The 23,808-nt window shown below is 37.9% G+C and overlaps 2 protein-coding genes across 2 annotated transcripts in view; both read right to left on the reverse strand.

Annotated features, from left to right (window-relative positions):
• Window positions 1-259: 259 nt before the first annotated feature.
• On the reverse strand, window positions 260-21,052 carry MPP4 (MAGUK p55 scaffold protein 4). Its single transcript, XM_075028164.1, has 14 exons — window positions 20,053-21,052; window positions 19,266-19,346; window positions 18,573-18,704; window positions 17,831-17,912; window positions 16,591-16,676; window positions 15,505-15,576; window positions 14,861-15,057; window positions 13,655-13,719; window positions 7,202-7,372; window positions 6,231-6,311; window positions 5,165-5,258; window positions 4,233-4,341; window positions 1,690-1,824; window positions 260-712 (listed from the first exon to the last, which is right to left on the reverse strand). The coding sequence occupies exons 1-14, from the start codon at window positions 20,080-20,082 to the stop codon at window positions 521-523; spliced, it is 1,527 nt and encodes a 508-aa protein (XP_074884265.1). The 5' UTR covers window positions 20,083-21,052; the 3' UTR covers window positions 260-520.
• An 18-nt stretch (window positions 21,053-21,070) lies between these two features.
• Window positions 21,071-23,808, reverse strand: part of ALS2 (alsin Rho guanine nucleotide exchange factor ALS2) — a 53,596-nt gene continuing 50,858 nt past the window's right edge. The window contains exons 34-35 of the transcript XR_012650439.1: window positions 23,291-23,405; window positions 21,071-21,168 (exon numbers count right to left, since the gene is read on the reverse strand). The gene's annotated coding sequence lies outside the window, so the exon portion shown is untranslated. The remainder of the gene's footprint in view (window positions 21,169-23,290; window positions 23,406-23,808) is intronic.

The raw sequence follows: 23,808 nt of genomic DNA on the forward strand, positions 1-23,808 counted from the left end.
GAGTAATTTTTATTGTGACAACACCACTCTGCTCCTGTCTTAAAAGGTAAAAAGGATAAGCAGCAAAGCAATACCTTCATAAATAACACTCTTTGCTCAAAGACAGCATGCTAAAAGAGCATGCTCCAGACTGAGTATTGACTGAGTATCATTTATCAGTAAGGCTTTCAGAATGTACAGGTATCACAGTACCAGAATGACCATAATAGAAAGGAAAGGACTTTTCCATAGCTATGTAGGAGTAAATTATGCACATACATGCAACAAAATAGATTTTTCTTTATTCTTGTAATTGAGCGCTCACAGTATTTCCTTTTTTGTACAAAAGTGGATGCAACTGTAACATAAAAAGCTGAAGAGCTACACAGAACATAGTATGATTATATCTCCTGTAACAGCTTCTTTGCTAATCCTCTTTCAAATCCCTCACATACAAAGATAAATTCTTGCAATCCTGACATTAGGATTATTCAAGTAAAACATAAGCTGTAATCTTTCTGAAGCTGCCTGCTGCTCAGAGTTAGGGCTGAGTGTCTGAGCATATCCATATTGCAGGGACCCACTGGGGCTCATCCTGTGCACGATGGACTGCAGACAGCAGCTGCGCAGATGCTTCTTGTAAATTGTCATTCACAATCACTTGATCAAAGAACTGACCAAACTGGGCTTCCATTTTCTTAGCCGAATCTTCCATCTCCTGTAAATCTTCTTCCTGCGAGACACAGAGTAAGTCTATAAAAGCTTTTGTGTTGTGTAGAGAAACATACCTGCATGGCATCTGCAGAACACCTTGGGCCATGTAAACAAGAGGTGAATAGATAGTGCCTGTGTACTTTTATTTCATTTACGCCTGCTGCAGTCAGTTCCAAGTCTCTCAAACAGAGCTGACTGCCATATCCTTCTCAAGGAAATACCTTCTGTCTCAGCATGCTCCATTTGCCCCAAAAAGGTTATCCTGCTGACAGAGGATGTTAGGGACTGAAAGGCAAATCCACTAATACTTGTGTTCTTGTTCTACATTTTAGTTTATTTCCCCAGTGTTCATGTTTGTTTCTGCCATAGCAATCATGATTAATTTCCTTGTTTTCCATGGTTATGGACTGAGGTGTCCAAAATTTTAAGATGCTAAACTTGATTATAATTTGCATGGAAACAATTGTGACAATGTACCAGACACATTGTAAATACAAGATATGCGTTTCCTACGAGCAGGATTTTTTTTTACATATAGAACTTAGTATAGAATTCATATTGATACTGTCATTTAGCATACATAAAATAACAATACATTCTTATAACTACATGAAAAAATAATTTAATTACTGAATAAAGTGCATTGCAGGTATTCCGGTGCAAACAGTAAATGTATGTGTTGACTCAAATCCTGTCACAAGGAAGTTACTTAAAACAAGAATATAAAAAATAGCCTCTCCTTTAAAGACATTTTGAAGCAAAATGCCTCAATCCCCCAGGTACAAATTACAACCCTTCCGCTCCATAGCAAATCTGGACAGGGAAAAAAATCCCAACAAACCAAACAGAAAAAGACAAGAATAACTTAGATTTGATCCTAAAGACACAATAATCTTTTTTTAAAAGAGTTAACATAGTAACACAGTAGAATGCATTATGTTCTAAACACAGAATCCCAGAATAATAAACTGAGTCTCTTCTATTCCCAAATCTCACCTTGAATTTCATGTTCACATAATAATCTGTAATGATCCTGGCATTTTTACGAGTCTGCCTCATGCAGTTTATGCTGGATGGCTTGATGAATATAATGTAGGGCTTTAATTCATGAGTCCGGGCTACTTGTATGCCCTGCAAATTAAGAGTAAAAAAAAGTTAAAGTATTTCAAGTGTATTCTTCCCAGTTTTACTCCCATAAAAAGCCAATTGTTTACAACATGCTGTTATCTCCAGACCTATCAGTAATCTTTTTCAGGAACACCTACTTTAAAATGACCTCACTAATAATCCCTGGACCAGACATTGTTAACAACTGTAGTATACCAATCACTTAATTCTGCTTGGTAACCTTATTAGGAGTTGCTTTCAACTCCAGTGAGTGACTGGACATTGTCATTAACAGATCTCTACAATCAACAACATAAAAAACACAGATTTCAGATTCATTTTTAAAGTGCTGGGGAGCTACCTTTGGAACAAGTACATCTTTATTGCTCCATACAGGAAGAAAGTATCCTGCTTTTGGAAATCTTTGTGTGTGTAACATTCCCTGATGCTAATAAGCTACTGCAGAGCTGTGGAGGGAACTAGGAAAAAAAAAAAAAGGAAAAAAAAAGCACAGCATGTAAAGTTGGCCAAGCCACCAAATTTAAAATACAAGTATGCAACTTAGCAGTAATTCTCCTACCTCACAGTAGTTACTGAAGAATAGCTATGAGCCATTACTTCATACCCTTTCCCAAACTTGTCCTTTAAACTCATAGCCTAAAACACTGATAGTGGCACATCTGTTCAAGTAGCAAGATGTCATGGTTTAACCCCAGCCAGCAACTAAGCACCACACCACCCAGTGGGATGGGGGAGAAAATTGGGAAAAGAAGTAAAACTTGTGGGTTGGGATAAGAACGGTTTAATGGAATATAAAAAGAAGAAACTAATAATGATAATGCTAACACTAATAAAGTGACAGCAGTAATGATAAAAGGATTGGAATGTACAAATGATGCGCAGTGCAATTGCTCATCACCTGCCGATCGACGCCCAGTTAGTCCCCAAGCAGCGAGACCCCCGCCCCCACTCCCCCCAGTTCCTATACTAGCTGTGACATCCCATGGTATGGAATGCCCCGTTAGCCAGTTTGGGTCAGCTGCCCTGGCTCTGTCCTGTGCCAACTTCTTGTGCCCCTCCAGCTTTCTCGCTGGCTGGGCATCAGAAGCTGAAAAATCCTTGACTTTAGTCTAAACACTACTTAGCAACAACTGAAAACATCAGTGTTACCAACATTCTTCCCATACTGAACTCAAAACATAGCACCTTACCAGCTACTAGGAAGACAATTAACTCTATCCCAGCTGAAACCAGGATACAAGATTACATTTCCCCTCCCCCTTCTCACTTTTGTTTAGAAGTGTAGCAGAAGAAATCCAAGGACATTTCTTTTTTAGATCTTAAGTGAAGACTAAAGTGTGGCCTAATCTGCCCCTTATAGTGGTTTGGATTTTGACTAGAAACCCACAGGTCTTGTAACTTAACTTCTATTTTAAACAGCACAAACCACTGCTAACTTAAGACTGACTACACTGGCTCTGCATAATTAGAGGGAAGTCTCTAAAAGTTACTGAGTTACGGTGTCTCTTTACATTCAGTTAGAAGAGATGTTGAAACCCAGTAGCCTAACTCCTAAGTACTAAATATGCAAGTAATTCAGAGAAGTTTAGTAACATTTTGCTAGACACAGCTTTAAGTCTCTTAGCTATTTACAAACTCAGGCCTTTACTAGTCTTATCTTCATCAGCAAATTCAATGCAAAGATAGAAGAAAAAAAGTGAATAGTGTCTAAGTGAAAAGATTAGCATGGTAAGTAGTTCTGAAAGTGTTAGAGGTAATAAAAGTAATTAAGAAAAAAAAAAAAACAGAAAAATGCAAAGATTGCATTTGAAGTTTTTTTGCAATGCCCAGTATAGAAACATCTGGTAATCACCCTAGTATTTGAAGCACCTCTTGCCAATATCTGCTAGGGCATATGTGCAAGCTGCCCTTTCTCATAATAGTAAACTACAAACTGTGGTCCCTAGATGAGCAGTGGTCTACACAGCAAGCACTCACTGGAGGTTCTTGTAGAGCTGTTTGGTCATGTGTGCCAGCAGTCTACTCCCAGCTGTTAAGTTACTTCTGAAGAGAAATAGATGCATGATATAATCCATGCTTTTGCTCAATTACTTTAATAGTTGCTGCTTTTACCAAAGCGTGTTCAGAGATTGCTAACGGAAGGACAGAACTCTCAACTAAGAGAGCTTGTAGGAGGAGGAGGAAATCCCATGCAAGTCTCCACATGAAAGAATAATCCTTGCTTTAAGCAAGTATGAAAACGCCCACCAAGACCCATGCAAAGAATAATCTATTATTAATAAGCACCATGAGCTAGAGTGAAAAACAAGACAAAGCAACTAACACTGTTCCAATAGCTCAAGAATGTACAGAGAATTATTTTTCCTTCCAGGAGATAGGGAATCTAGATTCCCTGGCCCTTTACAACTCACCTGTGGTTCTAAATCTATTACACAGATCTTCCCTTCATCAAGGACTGTTCGCACTGCATCAATACTGGTACCATACAGGTACCCTTTGTATTCCCCATATTCCAGCATTCTGCAACAGCGGTGAGGAAGAAGGAAAATGAAAGAGCACTTGAGTCTCAAAAAGGTTCCATTTAAGGGTGAAATCTTCAAAGGTAATCCAGTGATCAAGACTGCATGATCATAGAACATAGAGAACACTGATGAACAACCTCCACCTTTGCTCTTTCCCACTACACTGGGCACAAAATCAGAACCATTACAGTTTGACATCTTCAAAGCATGCATTTTTTACTCATCTTGTTGTTACAAATTACATCTTTAGAGGTTGTGATTCTAATGATAAAATGCTTGTCATTTATATAGTACAAATAACTTCATAAATCAGAAGATCTGAAAGCACTTGGCATAGCTCAAGGAGTGTAGCTTCAGGTGCTGAGCTGGTCTGTCTTAGAGGAATTATTGATGCATAGTAAGGAGCAGACACTTCTGAAAGTTTAGCCCTTACAGTTCAGCTGCTTACATGGAGATGCCGTCACTGGCATTCTGCAATGGAGTTGTAGGTCAGGAACAGGTCTGACTCACTGCTCAATTTTAGAGAACTGTCTGGTTTCTAGGAGAGTTAAACTCAGCTTACAAGCACATCAAATGAGCTCAGGACTGGAGATCCCACTTTCTTTTAGGATTCTGAGATTTAATTGTAGAGGAGCTTATTTGCAACTGCACAAACAGTTTTTGAAGCAACGGGCTCAAGTAGTTTTACCCAAATTTACACCACACATACATAGTAAGTATGAGTGGAGGAGCCCAGACTTGGGACCTAACTACAAAACTGTCTTTTCTTACATCATGTTACATTTTAAGTAACAAAAGTTTATTTCGTCTTTCCTACTTACCTGTGGCTATACACCATGTTTTCAAAAGTTTCCTTTGATACGTAGTGATATTCACGACCATTCATTTCGTAACTCTTCTGAACACGAGTGGTGTCTGAAAGGAGATATGCAGACACACACAAAGCCAAAATCAACTGCAAGTAAATTCCAGTAATTTTATAAACGAAAATGAGACAACTTTCATGAAGGACGATAAATCAGTATTTTTGTAAGTAATAAAGTCAGTTGTTTCAATTTGTTAATCCAGAGCAAAAGCTTTGTCTACTCTACTGGTCGCCCAGTGGCAAGTCCTTGAAAATCAGCAAAGCACATCTATATTTCTTGGAATGGAAGGAGAGCGGTTTAATCCAAATATCTGCAACTCAAACCAATCAGGAACTGCTTTGGAACCAGTTGCACAACTTCTTTTACTCCTCTGAGGTAAAATTGATTAAAGTTAATTCAGAAAAATCCCACAAGCCTTTCCACACTTGCACCTTCCCCATATCTGGGATCTTAAGCACAAAAGAATTACTAAATTTTCAGCCAGCTTCAGATTCATACATTTCCTGTTTGGTTATCCAAATCGCATGAACCAAATAAGCACAGGTAGAAACAATTTCAGTTATTACGTCAGAAATTAAGCTGTGTAAGTCTCATCTGAGACTTGAAGGCTAATAAGGAAAGCTGCAAAGCCTATTAAGCACCAACTTCTGTTGCCTTCACTCGCACATCTGACCACTTAAACACTATGAACTTACAATATCCCTAAGAAACATTTTTAAATCTAGGAAAAACAAACATCAAGATTAAACAAAATCATGCAGATAATCTACTGCTACATAAAGCTTTAACAGTTTCAGGAGCTGTAACTTGAAAATAGCTTTGGCTGATTTGCCAAAATAAGGAGAAAGATCATATTTAAACTAACCCTTATACAAGCAAATTACTCTGGCTTGCAGTAGAGCTGAAAAAACAGCCATACAGCAAAGAGTGTATGAATACACAAAGGCAATAGGGAGGTACTTGACATTTCCTAATCATGTTTGAAGGAGGTAGTGGGAGAAAGAGGAAGAACGTTACATACGAGGTATGGCACTTCGAAACTCCCGTGGGTTACTTGCGATAAGCCTTCGCCTTAGCTCATTCACACCAACTCCTGCAGGACCTGAAAAGTTGGAAAAGCGACTATTACTGACAGAGGCACTTTTTACACGCACACCCCCCATTTTCTGACACATTGCACACAGACAAATGAAATATAAATAAGTTCCAAAAAAATGTACCAGAAGTGACTGAAGCATCTTGATTGATTCAGGGTACAAATCACTTCCCAGCAATATAGTCATACCCAGGAGGCAACTCAGCAATACCATTTTAAAAGAAAATATTATTATCAAATACTTCCAGACTTAGAAAGGACAATGGACTTGCTTTTACCCAGTTTGCTTTATCAGGATCATGGAACACTGCAGAACAACAGCTTCCTTTCAGTCACTATCATTAAAGACTACTTGAGAGCCTGCAGCCCACTTAATACAGTATTTCCTATAGCAAGCATTATTAAAGACATCTTTTTAACTTTCCCTACTGCCCAAGATTGAGATTTTTCTAGTCTGGAGTTTAATTTTAAACATTTTTACCATTGCCATATCCATGCATTTAACACTGGCGGTAGAAATGCCTCCATGTAAGTTACAAATTTTTTCTCATCAGTTTCTGTAGCAGTCCCAACTGAATATAAAACTGAACCATTTCCCTAATAAAATTCATTATCAATCACCATTCATAACTGTATGGCTTCTTCTAAGGACTTTTTGGTTTTTTTCAACATTCACTATCTCAAGCAAAGAAGATGACACATACATCAAACTTTAAAACCAATAATGGGGTCAAATTACAATCATTCTTGATGTACTGCTTTAAGAGCTACCTGCACAGTCTTGCAACCACTGCAGTCAGCAGCAGGAAACCTCAGTGGATCAGACCATGACTGACTGCTTCCTCCCCTCTGTTACAGGTTCTGAAATTTGCATGAGAAAGTAATTAACCTCTTACCCACAAGTATAATTAGTCTGTTGCGGTCTGCTGGGTGCCGCTGGTACCTAACCACCTCTTCATATGGAGCTGCAAGAGTGCTGTAACAGCTGCTGGGGCACCGAGCGTAACATGACTGCTGGTTGGTCCGGGATTTCCTGCGACACAGGCGCATACTTCTACGGAAACCAGCTGTAAGGGGCAAATACATCAGTACTGGAAAATACACCTGAGATACAGGCAACTAGTTCTTTAGTCTAGAGTGTCTGTTTCTAAGCCACACAACATACTGGTTTTTTGAGCTTTTTGCAGGGTGAATTTCATTGCTGCACTTGGTATGTCAGCTTGGTAGAACCGGTGAGTATTAAAAGACAGCTAAAGAGGAGGTCAAATCTCACTGAAAGTCACCTGAAAATTAACCCAGAATCAAAGACCCCCAAAAGATCCCCCAAAACAAGCCAAAGGAGAAGTTTCTGGCTACATAAAGCATCACTGGGGAACAGGTCAACTGTTTTTTGATAGCGTAGCTGGTTTTCTCTCCTAAAGCAAGTCTGGAATGCTTGCTCCAGCCTCCAGAATGAATCCAAATACTTTAAAGGTCACTGTGGTTTAGTAACAGGGATAGGTTTGTTGCTCCACCGTACCATCCAACTCTGAAAACCTCACTTTTAGGTCTACTTTTCTAATGAAAGCCCTCATGATTATTCTTAATGGATGATAGACAACATTACACTCTAGCAAAATAAATCATGAAGTAAGGGAAATCTTAACAGCCAGTCAATTTAAAATAGTGGTGGCCAGGTCTCAGTAGAAGCCTAACAGAAGAGAGATTTAAATGGAGAGAACAAGCATTAGTAGGAGGAAAGCGACTTCTTGAAGTTTGGAAGACAGAGTAGGTAGAATTCAGTGCAGTATGTCTTTAGATTTAACATCAGACAAGCACTTTATCTAGATCAAACCCCAAACATCTTACTTATCTTTAGTCATTGCGTACCAATAAAGACTCGTTGACCAAATTCACCAAATTCTTCCTCTTCTAGAATAGGAAGAACAAATACTCATGAAATAAAAAAAAAAAAGGAACAGCGAAAGCTTAAGAGTTAGATGGCTAACAATTATTGCTGATCCCAAATGAAAGTGTTTCAGTAAACATATGGAAGTACCATGCCTAATCTAATAAAAAAAGCACAATACTCCATAACATGAAATACTCAAATATTTGACATGATCAATGACCAACTCAAAGGACCAATATTTATGTAAGAGAAAATTTAAACTTAGAAAGTCTTGGTATTTTCTAAATTAGATTTGAAACTCAAGATTTTATTTGTTTCATTCCTAAGATAACTAGACACCAGACAATGTTTTGAAATACTTCTAGTGAAAAAAACTCCACATAATTTAAGCTTTTCAGGTGTAACCTAGCTTACAAGAATTATTTAGTTAAACATTACAATAACCAACAAGTCAGTAGCACAAAATCAGAAATAAAAAATTTATAACTCAGTTTCTGCCCAATAGCATGCTTGGAAAATGCAACATGTATCTGCTCAGACCTTTCAGGCAGAATGAAGATCTGATTTTATTACTACTTTTTAATTATCTTTTGATCAGTAATATCTGTACTCCAACATCCCAGACTAATCTGTTTCTCCAATTCTTTGTCCCCGTTCTCAGGCTGTTCCTTGTGAAGGCTTAACCATTCAGGTGAGCCTTCTGAATCTCTATATGGTTTGGGTTTTTTTTTAAATGAAATATCTCCTATAAGGCTCAAAAATATCCATTTCCCAATAGATCAATGCTGTAACAGTTTAGAAACTATTTTATAAAGTGATTTGAAAACAACTAAGGAAAAAAAATGGTGTCAGCAGTGTTTAGATTTCCTTTCAAAAAGGACTACTAATTTTCCTGTAATCGGGCATGTAGTTATCCAAGCTGTGTATTCCCTTTATTTAGGCCTTGTTAAAGCAAGAATAAGATACAGAATACATAGACATATCTTTAAAGGCAATTGTTCCAAGGCAAGAACATTATTTTCATTTGCAAAGCATGAAATGTATCATCTTTTAGCACTACATTCTTTTGATTGACAGTTATCTCATAAGCATGCAAGTATCAAAACAAAATTAGATGCATCTTAGTTACTCTTCTTTCACATCTGTACACTCTGTACTACTTGTTCCTTTAAAATACAGTTTTATTCCTACATTTCTATATGTACTAACAACTCCTTGTTTATGACTGTAGGAAAAAAATACTCGGCACAAAACTGCTCGTTCAGAGCAAAGTTCAGAGTACTATTCAGCTGACATATGCCTGTATCATTTCTATCTTCAGGTCTTTTGAGCTGTCATTCAAATCTTTTTGAGCATTTCTGCTTTATCTACCCTCTGTCCTATGGTATTGGAGTGCAGTGTGGAATCCTACAGGGAACAAGCAATTCAGCTACCGGGTGTTGTAAGAAGAGTAGTAGTTCTTAGTAATGCAATAAACACAGATAAATTCTAATAGATTACTGCTTACAGGAGACAGGGAGAAAAAAGTTTGTGTTACCTTCTTTAAGCTCCTCTGCACATTTAGATGGAGACAGACATAAAACAATTAGTTTTGAGAAGACAGTCTATACTAAGATTAAAAAAAAAAATCCAACCAGTATCATCCAATGCATTTAGGAAGTTTAGGGAACAGGTACTGCAGGCTTTAAATCTAAAATCTAAAAATGCCTGTTTGAGCATAAATTCTCAGTTCCCAAAGAATGAGACACTCAGCTACAGCATCTACGTCAGTATTGTACTTGCAGAATACATCACACAGATGTTCAACTACTGGTTAAAGTAAAATGTAGGATAGCAAATATTTGCACCTTCATTCCTCCGACTGCCTGGATATAGCAGAGAGGTGACTCAGCACTGAGTAGTGAATAGGATTTGCAAGAGTAATCCCCAAGTACAGTTATCAGAAACATCCTAGCCTGAAAACAAAAGACTGCCCTGTAGACCTGATGGTTCTGTCTTAAAAGCTTTGGGCATTGCTTAAGAGGTGGAAGAGAATGAACCACTTGTGATAAGAGGAGAAGATCTGACTGGCAGGTAGGAACCTTGTGGAGAAGAGCAAGTGTAAGGTGGAATGACATCATCTCCACAAGATTACCAAATATCTCAAACAAGAAGTTTAGCAGTAGTAGATTTATTTTAGTGGAAACATGATTTATTTCAGAAGACTTCAGTTGTGCAGAACTCTGAATATGCTGTAAATAGGTAGCTGTTCCCTAAAAAAAAAAAAAAAAAAAAACAACCCCAAAACCAGCTTGGTTAAAAAAAAAAGCACTGATTGATTGTATGTCTTACACATAAATCATTCATTAAGCATTTTTGTTTCATGTATGCCAGCCATGCACACAATCGGGAATCCAAAACAGTTCTCCTCTTTACCACATCAGCTCCTACAGGTGCTGGGGATACTTAGGCCTCCGTTACCCTAAGGTAATCCAATTATCCACTGACATCAGTGCAGCCCCTGCTGTCACAGCTTGCATGGGTATAACTGATTAGTATTTGATAAACAGATCTGGTACTGATGCACAAGAAGAAGCACTCACACTGTGGGATAACAGGACAAAAACATTACTACTAAAGTAATCAAAGAGCAAGAGGAAGACTTAAGGCAACAGGATTTTACATAATGGCTTTTCAAGCCAGAATAGCTTCTAAAGCTAAAATGGCATTCTGTTTTTGTCACCTGCTTGTTTTTAAGATGCTTGTCTCTGGACACCCTTTTCTCAGCAGAACAATAGCAAGGAATTTGGAGATAGGTCAGAGGAACTTACCAGACTCAAATGTTTCTTCATCTTGTTTAGTAATCCAGATAGCAAAGATATTAAAATAAATTCAAAATGTAATTATTTTCCTCCTATAGAATTTCAGGATCAGAAACCAATTTTCCAACTTCTATCAATCAGTCTGTCTCACACATAATTTCCCCACTTCCCTCTACACTGAAGTAGCAAAATACAGCTTGCCATACTTGAATGAACTGCCTGGTCTCTCTCCACCCAGTTCTACAAGATCACATCCCTCCACAAGAGCTTTCTGAATTACCTCAGGAGAAGGAAGAACGAGCTGTACTGCTTTAAGGAGCAAGTCAAGCTAAGCATCTTCACAAGTACTATTTACATGTAAAAAACTATTCTTGCTCAGTCCCTAAAAATGTATTCTCCCAAGATCAGTTTCTTGGCAACGAATTGTGTGGGTTCTTCAAGACTACAATCATCTGTGGCATTAAATCTACAATAGGCCAAAACTATGGTAATGTTACAGTCACAGTCAAAACCCTGAATTAAAGAGGCTGGATCTCATTCAGGCATGTATTTTGGGGGTGGTTCCTCTTTTCAGCACAACACTTCACTATAAGCACTGTACACTAGAACTGCAATAATAATATAGGATGAAGCTTCCATGGTATGAAAAATAGAATTTTCTACCATTAAGTTCACTAGGAGAATAAGTGTTTTTATCTGGAGAACAAAACAAGGCTTTAAGTAGCTACTACCTTGAAGCAAATAGAATAATCTCAAGTGAATTCAGTTACCTGTTTCAACACACTTCTCATCAATCTGCATGTCATCCTCTACAGATCAACACAAGGAAAAAAAAATTCATCTGAATGAGAGAAACACTGAGGAGGAAAAAACCTTACAGATCTTACAAGACTGAACTCAGACATCAGAAAGAAATTATCTGAAGCTCAGATCAGCTTTAGACATCTTTAAGGATTTTAACTGTTAACTCCAACTTACTGATGTTCCCTGTCTTTAGTGAGCAAAAGGCTCTTCTTAAACTAGTGCTCTGAAGGGCTTGTGTCAGAGAGGCAAACACATCTAACTTGAATTCTCCTTTTGAAATTATAAAAGGTTTAACATGGCTGGCGCTCTATTTATCCTGTAGATATCTATTATAACCATGACAGAATATAATTTTCCACTCCCTTCTCTCCTGTAGCTTTTAAAAGTGTGCATCTTTCTAATACGCTTCACTCAAGGAAAGTGTTTTGTTTGGTTGATTTTATTACTATTTTTACAAGGAAGAACAGGAAAAGAAAAGATTGATTCAGCTCCCTCTCCATCCTCAGACCACATCAATTCACGTCCCTGAAATACAATCTTCATGGGCTGAGGCTATCTCGTGGGCTCACAGTACTGCACTGTTCGTGTGTTCTGTTCTTGCATGCCCCTCCAGATAGGCCCAGTAGGAGCTATTTTCCAGTTACAGGGCAATTCTCAGGGCATCTGTCAACCATATTCTGCCTATATTTATCCTTTAAAGAAATACTTTCTCAGAGCTGCTCAGGTCAGCTGCTGAAGATGGCAGAGAAAGAGGGAGAGGAAAAGATGAAATGTAGTCTTTCCTTCCTCAGAGCAACCCATCCAAACTGTCAGTTCCCTACAAGATAATGCATAGCTTAAGTTTCCACTTTAAGACAATGTAAGCTTCTACTATTTTAACTGAAAAAAGGCTTGATTTTGGTTATGCTAAGCACAAAAAATGACAAGAACTTGAGTTTCTTTTGCATGTATTTAACAAACTGCCTCATTTCTGACAACTTCTTAAAAAGCCTGTAAAACTATGTGCTATCTTGATTCCAGGTACAGGAATGCAATGTTGTCCAGATATTGATATCCTACCTTCTTCCACAGTGCTTACTGCCCACAGCATATCCATTGAAGCAGTTAAAATGCAATAAAATTATGGTAAAAGAGAGCCCCGACTCTAACAAAGAAAGCAATCAGTGCAAGAAGAATCCTAGGCAATGAAACACACTCAATCTGGGAGTTACCACAAGAGAAAAATTAATTTTATACTAGTATAAAGAACCACAGAAGAAAACAGGGAGAGCAAAACCAGGAAGAACATTCTTTGTTGGGGAATAATTGCACGTTTACAGAAAGTTATAGTTGGCAGAGGATAATGTTTCTGGATTGTCACCACGAATAAACTCATGGGCAGCATAGCTTATCTTACACCTCAAGGAAAAAAGTTCTATCTTTCTCTCAAAAGTTTTGATGACAAAGGAACATTCTAAACATACTGCATGGCATCTTTCAGTGCAGAACTGTTATCTCTGTCCCTGGAAAGCCAGGCTAGTACAATTGTCAGCTCAAGACTTATTCACACCCAATTATCCTAGAGAGCTCCTAGATCTTACAGACTTCAGAAGGAGCTGAATTCCCAGCTTCTCTCACAGTCAGATCCCAAGTACATTGGAGACAACAGCCTCCACCATCAGTACTCCAGGTACAACTACTATTAAGTGTTTGATTTCCTGGAGATAGTTAACATACTTCTGAGGTTACAATAGGGCTCCAGAAACAATGTCTTTGAATTAAACTGAATTGTATAAGCTTCTGTTTCAGTAACCCTGGAAACAGAGAGAAGACCTTTCTTTCCTACTCTACCATTCAAGTAAATTTTCACTCACACATTGATGATTTGAGACAGAGATGGGGCTGGAAAGGCTGAGACCACCAGAATTCTCGCTGCTTCCTACAGAGAAATAAATGTATCAGTTAAAGAAACAGTCCACAAGCATATTATGCTCCAGTCAGATTCACTGCTTACATGTAAGATCAATCAGTACTGAGCTGACAGAAAACACCAAGAATGGAAACATTACCAATGTTTTAGCCCACTGCAAAGTCCTGAAAGAAAGCTGACATGCTATCAGAACTATTTAAAAGCAATTTCCAAATCAGCAGCCCAGAAGTATTTAGAGTATTTTGAGTTTATATATGAGGACAGGAAGATAAGCCATACTGTGGTACAGACTCCTGGAAGTAGAATAGTGTGCTACTGCTATGGGTACTAGTACTATTGCCTTTGTTACTACACAGACCCTCTTGCTTGCAGCCTCAGTCACAACCTAGTTTGATTTCAGCTTTCGTTATATGGACCACAGCTAGGTTTACATATAATACAAATCGAAGCTTATCATCTACAATTGCGTGGCCTTATGTTTTCCTGAGGGTAACACAGATGGGACAAGGTTAGAGGATCAAACTGAAAAGTGTGCTACAGCAGTTTAAGTACTCTGGTTCTGAAAGCATGTAGCGTAAAAATAATGGGCAAGGGATCCTTGTTCTTCCTTGAGCATGTTTTTTTGGTTTGGGTTCCCCCCCGTCCTTTCTTTTAATCTGGTCTACTCAGTTTTGACCAAAGCTGAAGAGGTGCCTCGTGCCTCACAGGTCATCTTTAAAAAAAAAACCTGTTTCTTGATACAGCTATGCACTTATACGATACATGTATTATCCCACTCTTCCCCCCTGCGCCCCCCCTTTTTTTTTAATCATAGATGATGGTCCTAAACAGCTGGGGCCCTTAATTTCTACCCATCTTTCAGCAGCTACACTCCACTAGATGTCTTAGCAACTAGCACAGAGACTAGGCAGCTGCTGTGAACTTCTCAGACGTCAATTTAAGATGATACAGGTGCTTTCAAAAGCTTGTCATCACATAGGTACTCCTAAGGAAAGGAGAGCAAGAAGTTGGAGAACAGAGAGAGGAAAGATGTTTGTCAGATGCCACTCTGAATCATACTGCTATATAGCTTATGAAAAATTTAAATAGCAAAGTCTGAGTAACTGGCTAATTTTTGAACTGGAAATCAGAAAAATTACAACTTCTTTACCTTTTAAGAAGATGATTTGAGGGTATAAGTCCAGCACAGGCACTGAGATCTGAAACTTTCCTGGCCTGCCACCAGAGAGCATCATTCTGGTCCACAATCTGGAGTATTTCACCCTTCTTAAAAGGCAAACCTGCATCAGCACACGGTATAGCAGGATCTTGCAGAGGCCAGTAATCTGCCATTGCTCGCACATAGAGCTGGTAAAGAAAACGTACAAGACTAAGGGGAAGCCAAGTTTAGAACAGATACAACATGAGCTTTATAATCACAGGGCCAGATATTGCTGCTACTTAATTCATGATGAAGTCAAGTTTTAAAAACCAGATCAAGCTCCAAGCCCTATCCGTTCATTAAGGGAGAAATAAAAATTTGTCTCATACATTGTGAAAAAGAATTGACCTTCAACCTGTAGATCACTCTGAAAATGTCTTCATTACCTTTAACACAACTGTATTTCAGCTTACTATCTTTACTGCTTCAGCAACAGCATATTGATGTCAGCTGAGAGGTAGCCATAAAGGCAAGTAACACTTTAGGGGTTGCAATAAGCTTCTAAGCAATGCCATTTTTTTGTATCACACCATTAGACATTATTGGGGTAACTGTTTGCAGTAACAATCCAGAAAAACAAAAATGTCTCTTACCGTTGTTTGGTTGCTGACAGGCCGATCAGAAACTGGAATTAATTTGAACATAATTGTCCCCTGAGACAGGGCCTAAATGATTAGAAAATAATTAAAATATGGCTGGTATTCAACACAAATAACCAAACATTGGCAGCACAAGCTTAACACAGCATGGCTTTGAGGTTTCTATAATGTCTCTATTACAAATAGAATTCAGGGAGACAGAGTCAGTGTGACATTACTGTATTTTTTTTCAAAAGGCAACTCAAGAAAGAAACTTTAAAGTCTTGCTAAATATTTTTAATTCAATGAAATCTATGTTTCATTATAAATAGATATAATTTCAACATTAATTCATACCAAACTTTTCTACTGAAATCTGATTTAAATTAGCAGCAGGGTCTGGTTAGACAAGTGATGTAAAGGGGGGAAGAGAAAAATATAAATATTTAAGAATTAAGCATTCCAATAGAGTTTGTATTTCTTATACCTAGAAATAGTACAATCAAGGAAATAACACATAGAAAGACTTGATATTGATTACATATTCCAATACCTTACTGACTGGCACTAACACTTTGCAGTGAAGAACCCTGAAAGATTGTGGGCAAAATAACATGTAACAGGGACAGCTCAACAGATTTCTTCATGAGAATTTTGATGACAGCAATTACCACTGCCTTTTTTTGCAAGGCAAGGTATATAGCTTACAAGCTCATTCACTCGGCTTTAGTGCATTTTGTAACATGGACTCTTATTAGAGCAGCACCTTTCCACTAGTTTCTTGTGGAATATTAACTGAGTGGAGCTTCCAGAAAAATTATGAATCAGTAACGTCTGAATAAACGAGTATTTTTCGCAGAAGATGCAAGTGGAATGGTCACAATTAATTTAATTTCTGTCCTGAACAGGGGTTAGATTTAATTCTGGTTTCATACATTCTGCTTTCATAAGCAGTTGTGAACTACTTCCATAGTAAGGAAACAATCTGAATTTTGTTAAAAATTTCAGACTGTCTCCTCTAAGAGAGTATGTGTGCATAAAAGAAGCGGCATACAGTTACTCTTAAGGTACAAAGTAGAAAAAAGAAAAAAGATTCAATACCAGAATATTAATAACTTGCTCAGGCTCAAGTCCCTCAACAGGAACACCATTTACTTCCACCAGTTTGTCTCCAGCATACAGCAACCCTACAGTAAAAACAAGGATGAAATCAGCAGCAGAAGTTTTATCACAGCATGGATTATCTTGGGTAGGTGAAGCAGGGGCACACAGATGTACCACAGGTTTGGAAGTCAGCATCAAACATTTCCATACACCAGGTATGCAAGAAGGCATTTTGGATTTAGGCTGTATTGCCCCTGGATAGGACTGCAGATTTCTGTGGGTCACAAGAAGCTTGCATGCTTCAGTTTTTTTATTTCCTCCCACCTCCCCCATCAACATGTTTAAAATCTATTGATGTAAATTGCCTTGCAATTGCCTTAAAAGTAGCAGAAACATTTCCCAAAATAATTTCTGAACCTATTCTAGCTAATCCCATTATATTAATAGACCATGAGACTTGGACTCAGACCCTTAAAAATTCCAGGTGCAGTGGGAGGCCTTGGGACTCCTGTCTGTCCTTTACAAAGTCTTCACAATATTGTTTACTTTTACATTTTCCTTCAGCTCAGTTAAAACATTAACCAAACTAGGAACTTAATCAGCTATTGTCTACAGTTTGCATTTTCTTCTCTATGCAAAGGCCAGAAAATACTAAAAGGGACTATTTTATAATGATTACAGTTCAATTTTATTCTGATTTTTTACATTTTAGTTATGTTACATTTCCCAAGAAGCATGGAACACATTCAATTCTAGGATGACAAAGTAGTGATATTTCCAAGGAAACTCCTTGGAATATTGCTTAGCAACTAATGCTACCAAAGTGGTTAGTAGACTAGTGCCAAAAAGCATTACTACGTATTCCTTAAAGCCGATTATCTTATAGAATCACGGACTACTGATGTTTTCCATTTCTCCATTAGGGAATGAGCTGCTGGTATTCAAACCACACTGCAGTTTGGGATATTCCTGATCAATCTCATGACAGGTTTATCCAGGTATTGCTGCCGAGAATACATAATGAAAACTGGATTTGTACCTCAATTCAGTCTCAGACATAGCACATTCATATGAATCAAGGTCACTGCAACATACCACTATTTACAGTGCTGTCCAATGTATACATCATCTTGCTCTATAATGGAAGACTAATTGTAGAAGCTAAGCTATTATCTTACTTCAAATATCTTATTTCAAGTTCAATTTTTTGTATCACTTTGTTTCAAATTACACATACCACTTCTGTCTGCTAGCCCACCATGGATCACACGGGCAACCGTTATGTCACCTGTTATCTCGTGGCGTTTAATGGTGGCACCCTGACAAATAGAAACAAAGAAAAACCACACTGATCACTGAAGAACCCCAGTAGGTTTCCTTTCACATCACAAGTCTGATCTTTGCAATGACAAAAAGGCATGGAAGGATACAGCCTTTTTAACACCACACGGATCTAGTGATAATGTTATCATTATTAGTACTAAGTCCTTCAGTGTCTTCAACTTCCATCACACTAAAATAACCTCATTGAGTGACTGTAAGAAATCTTTTCTCAGATATTAAAGCTACCTTTTTCTAAAACAGATTAGTTAAGCCATACAATGTTTTCCACTTATAAGCACAAATGATTTCTAAAGAACCTTTCAGAGTCTCTCCTTCCTTCCTTACTATTTTGGCCAAGGGAATAGCTCTCAATCCAGTTTGCATTTTCATTATATTAGATAAAAACATCTGCCAAATGTTCAAACGCCAAGTGAACAAGGCACTGAACAACCCGCTCTAGTTGTACCCACACTGAGCAGGGCTAGATGGTCTTAAGGCCCTTTCCAACCCCAACAATTCTTGTGATTCTGTAAAAACTGGACAAGAATGCACACAATGTCTGTGACATTCCCGGAAAGAAACCAATATGCATGTGATGCATTATCGATGCTTGTGTAAGTTAAAATAATTTGACAGACATCAGACAGCTCCCTCACCAGCGGCTGGTTGTTTTTCACTAAGCAGACAATCCTCATAGCTTCCTCATTTTCAGGTATGTTGTCTGGCAGAGGTGGAAGGGTTGGTTCAAAATCTTTCTGGGCCACAGTATCATGAGCAGATAGCAAGGCCTTTACAAACAAAAACAAGCAAACCAACCAACCAATGAGCAAAGATGATACAATAGAACAGCTTTAAACAGTGACTGGTCAGAAAACAGAAATCAGCTAATAAGTTTCTATGTGAACATAGATCCCTTTCACACATTGACATTTTCTTCTTTCCACTTGAAAATTCAAACTGTGAAATAAAGTTTTCAGAACAGTTCTTCACTCTGCTTCTTCTGGAAAACTTACAAAAGATGAAACATTTCTATTTGGAGCTCGAGGGTAAAGAATGCAGGTTTTGCAATTACAAGGAAAATTTGGTTTTATGTCTGCATTGACTGCTCAGAATTTAACTTTGTAAGAAACATCTCTCTCAAACATAGCCTTTAAATAAAATGCAGCCCACTGCAGCTACTTCAGATACACAGTCCACATCTTATTTCACAGCTAGGTTAGTTCATGACTAGGAAACTATGTCTTTTCTGGCTCCTTTGCCAGTTCTTGTGAACAGCTGGCCATCTCTTTTCCATTCCCACTGCAGACAGCTCTATGAGCAAACTTCTTCTTTCCTGATGCGGGACTTGCCTTTAAGTGTGGAGCACGCAGTAGTCGTCTTAGCTCTTTGATTTCTCCAGACTGAGGGGCTTCACGCAGTAACTCTACCACCTGATAAACGTAAGAGAGAAAGCACAGAGACTGGTTCTGGAGGACAAGTGATTTGGAAAGCTCTAAATTGAATTTAGAGGAATATGGTACGGTAAGAGTGTTAAGCCCTGCCATGTTATGTGACTCGGAGCATATCTATACAGTTTGCTCTAGAATTGGACAATACAACCACAGCTGCACAACACTCAGCCATGCTTAATTTAGTTCAGGCACAGTGCTATGTGCACTAAATTATTTTTTTCTCCTATGCCTCAACCAATTTCATCACTAGTGTCAGTTTCTCCACTTAGTCATTAACTCTCCCACTAATTCAGAAATTTAAGAATTAATCAGCTATTACGATTAGAAAAATCCCAAAAGCTTTTCAAAATCCTCATGTCAGACTGTTTGATTGTAGCCACACAGTTACACGAGAAGAAAAATACATGGCCAGTCATTAAAACAAATAACATATGTGTTCACTACACTGGCCAGGGCTCATGCAGTCTAGTGACCACAGCTGTACACATTTCTCACACCCCCACGCCCCTTAACACAGTAAGAGTTATCAAATAGTTTGACAAATGTGTGAGGAGAGGAGAGAATCTTTCAAGTTTATATAGTGTACTCAGACCTGAAATAGAAAAATACCCAAACACTGTTATCTGCAGCTAAGTTGACTAATTTGGTATAAGTAAAGCAATACACTATGTACACAGAGTCTTACCTCACGATTCAATGCACGTGCCTGCAGCATGACAGGAACTGGTCTTTTTCCAAGATAGTGTTGGAGGCATTCATAAATCTATTGCATGCCATGATAGACAAGACAATGCAATGATGGTATGATCTGTTCACGTGATTATATAGATACATACACAACACACAATGGACAATATTGTATTTCTAGGAATTTCTCAGTCCAACTAGAGTCAAAGAGCTTGCAATCTCAATCCTTAATGTCTAATGCACCTGGAATTGAGTCTATAATTGATTGTATTTCCATATTATCATCCAGCTAGCTAGTTACGCTGTAGTTTTAAATTTTCCAGTAAGAAAAGCTGATTACACAAGACAATAGCCTGATAGCATCAATTCTCTGACTTGTAGCTTGCTTCCTTCTTCTAGTTGCAGGCATGATTAACAAAGTAAGTTTAACTTAAAAAAAATAAATTACTGTATTTAAAATGGCCTTAATGGACATTCTTATCCACTGCAAGTTTTTCTTCCTTTAAATTTAAAGACTTTAAAAATCCTCATTCAAGCAGAATTTGTACAGAATTTGTCTCAGAGATACAGTTCTTCAAGGGAGAAACACCAGCCAAAACTCTGTTCTATAACAACATAAAATCTTCAACTACACATCAGATCAGTGTGGGCAAAGCCAAAAAAATATAATTTCACAAGCATCCATACCAAAAAGTGGGATGCATAGCTATACAGAGGTCTAAGAACAGAAAAGACAGCTAAGCAGTGCTGTGTTCAGCCTACATCTCCATCCCCCTGGCCTTCGTGTAAAGTAGAAGAGGACATAATGTCTAGGACATTATGAAATAGAATACTTTTTTTCTTTAAAGCAAAAGTGTTTTTGTTCACTTTGATTGCTAATGTTAGGACTGACATTAGGAGTATCAGCACTTAGTGTAAATAAGCATTTATTGTCCTGATATGGCAAAATAAAGTAGCTATCCCCTAGAGACTGTCCTCTAGTAAACCTTTGCCTTCACAGCTGAATATTACTTTACCTTTAAAAGTGCTTGCAGCCAGCGAGATCTGAGCAGGTCATATAACATGCCAACGCCATTGACATCTCTTTTACAGAGCAAACTCAGTTCTTGTAGCACTAGAGTCAGAACATGAGATACACCTGAGCCCAAGAAACAGAAAAGCGCAAGACACTTCAGTACAAATAGAAGACCAACTAAAGCCAAACAGTGACCCAGGCCTTTGAAAAGGACCTTTCCTCAATTTATACTTCCAAGAAATGCACTCATTTCCTGTCTGCTTTGCTTGTTTCCTGCAATCTACTCTGTTGCATAAAAGTTTTATTTTATTATGTTATTAACCAGCAGGGCTAGGTCAATACTAGCAATTTTCAACTGACATGTGAGAAATACACACAGGGAGTCTCACACATAATCAGTCTGGTTTCAGGCTCGTACCTCCTACTTGAGAAGAGGTAAACATAAAAAATTGCTGTGTTCATTTTATAGGCTTTTCTTTTGGATGACACCCTGTTTAGGCCAGGGACCATCTGTTTTTCTCCACTCTTGAGAAGTGCAGACATTTTGGAGAATATCACTAATGAAAATGCAAATTCCTGTCAAATACATACTGTTGTCACAGACGCCTACATGTCCCAGGAAAGGGGAAGAGCCGTTCCTGCTATTAGAAGCAGCACTTAATCTGTTAGGAACAGTATTCTAATACAGTGGAAAACCAAAAAAATCCAGTGTCTTTCTAAAATCTCAAGGAGGCAGAAAATAAGATGTAACAAATAGGTAAGATGTTACACAAAGTCAGGCCTAGATATATACTGGATTTTTGTGAGTGCGCGGAATTTAATTTTACCTCAAAAATGACAAGAGATATTTTCTCTTATGTGACACTCTTCCCAAGAAACACAATGTTTGTAACAGCACTAATACAATACCATACCAAATGCTAGAGGTTGGATTTATTAAGCTCTAAGGGTTCTTAAAGAGACAGTAAGAGCTGGATGCCTGACTCCCATTGCATGTCAAAGGAAAGTAAGTGCTCAACTCTTGTGTACTTTGGTAAGCACAAGCTGTCTCTTGCTTTTTAGTGCCAAAGTAGTCATACAATATGATTGCAACTGGAGACTTTCCTTTATATTTATTTGTTTACAACATTAAACTTGGCATGTTTCAATGAATAATAGTAATAAAAGAAGCGTTGAATAAAACCAAGACATTAGGAGCTTCAAAGGTTACACCAGCCAAAGTCAAAATAATAATTTCTTAAAACTAAAGCTCATCCAGCAGACCCAGAATAGCTGAGTACTCCCTACTGCAGACAATATCATCAGCTACTATCATCCAGTCACCACAGCTAACCTAAACATGGAAGCCCTTCTTTACTTATTTCTCTCCTGAGCACAATTTTTATTACAGTTAGTTGTTTCCTGTATCAGCTCTAGACCTCAATGTTACCAACACTTATGTGAGATATGTCTTCGATTTTAGTTTCACTGAGGTATTCTCCTTATGCATGAATTTATACAGGTACTTGCCTGCTAAGATTCTGCAGATGGGACTTTTGCCTCAATCATCAGGCAGAATTATTGAGTATCCAAACTGGGAAAGCCTGGAAATGTACCTCATTATCAAAAGAATCATCTTTTCTGGAAAGCAGACATCTAAGCACTTACAGATAAGCTCCATGAACCCTGATTGTGAGCCCCACAGGAAAATACCTCCCCAAACACAGTTTTCTTAAAATGATTCTATTCTACAGGAACTTCCTAGTGCCTAATAGAATGCTACCTTTCACGGAGGCACTTTTTAAGATCTTTTCCTCATTACTGGTTGTCTCTTTTTGAGATGACTTGTACTAATTAACTCCTAGAATGCTATCCCTACATCAAACTGGGCTCAAATAGACCAAATTGTTCCATACAGAAGCACAAATCTTCAAACTACACAGAATCATTTCCTTAAGCAAAAAAAAAACCCCTCTTGCAGTTATTAGTCATTCTTGATACAGCTGCAGAGACCCTTGACTGTAAGCCAGAAACAAATGCCAGGTATTCTCTTCTGACGCTCTCTAAATTAACTGCACACCACCATTAAACATCAAGAATCATTCCAATTACTAAGCATTAATACTTCCAGACAAGTTCATCTCTCTCATGACTCAATGGAAGAACAGTTACAGAGACCAAGGAACAAAACTTTTGTCAGTTTTCTTTCTCTTTGAAAAAGAGATGCAAAAGTTAGGAGTACCATTATCTTGACTGCAGACTGTTGGCACCTCCATCTTTTCCTTTATTCAAGGAGATTCCTCCCACTTCGAGTACTGCATTCACACCAAGCAGGTTTCACAAAGATAGATGCTGAACTAGGGAAAAGAGTACACTCATATCAGAATACTGTCAGGTATTTTAGGTTGATAAGAAAGCAGAAATTAAAAGAAGGGGGGCAACCATTCATATTTTAAGTGCACAACAGGTTGCAAGCATAAATTAAATACGAGTCCCACCTGTAAATGCAGTTACCCATCAGCATCCAAAATGCAGACAGACCAACCTCAACTGTAGTATGACATTTTATTTCCTTCATGGAATTGTCATTAGCTTGCTTCATTAAGCCATCTAAATTAACAAGCTATTTGGTACATCTCCTGTTCCTCAGCTTATGTGCACTACAATGGAAAGTTGTAATTTTTTCCAAAGACTTTTAAAACTTGTTTTACATCAATATAGCTTGGAAAATGACCATATTCAAAAACATATTACATTTAA

Source organism: Buteo buteo, chromosome 5, assembly GCF_964188355.1.
Source record: "Buteo buteo chromosome 5, bButBut1.hap1.1, whole genome shotgun sequence".
NCBI classification, from domain to species: domain Eukaryota; kingdom Metazoa; phylum Chordata; class Aves; order Accipitriformes; family Accipitridae; genus Buteo; species Buteo buteo.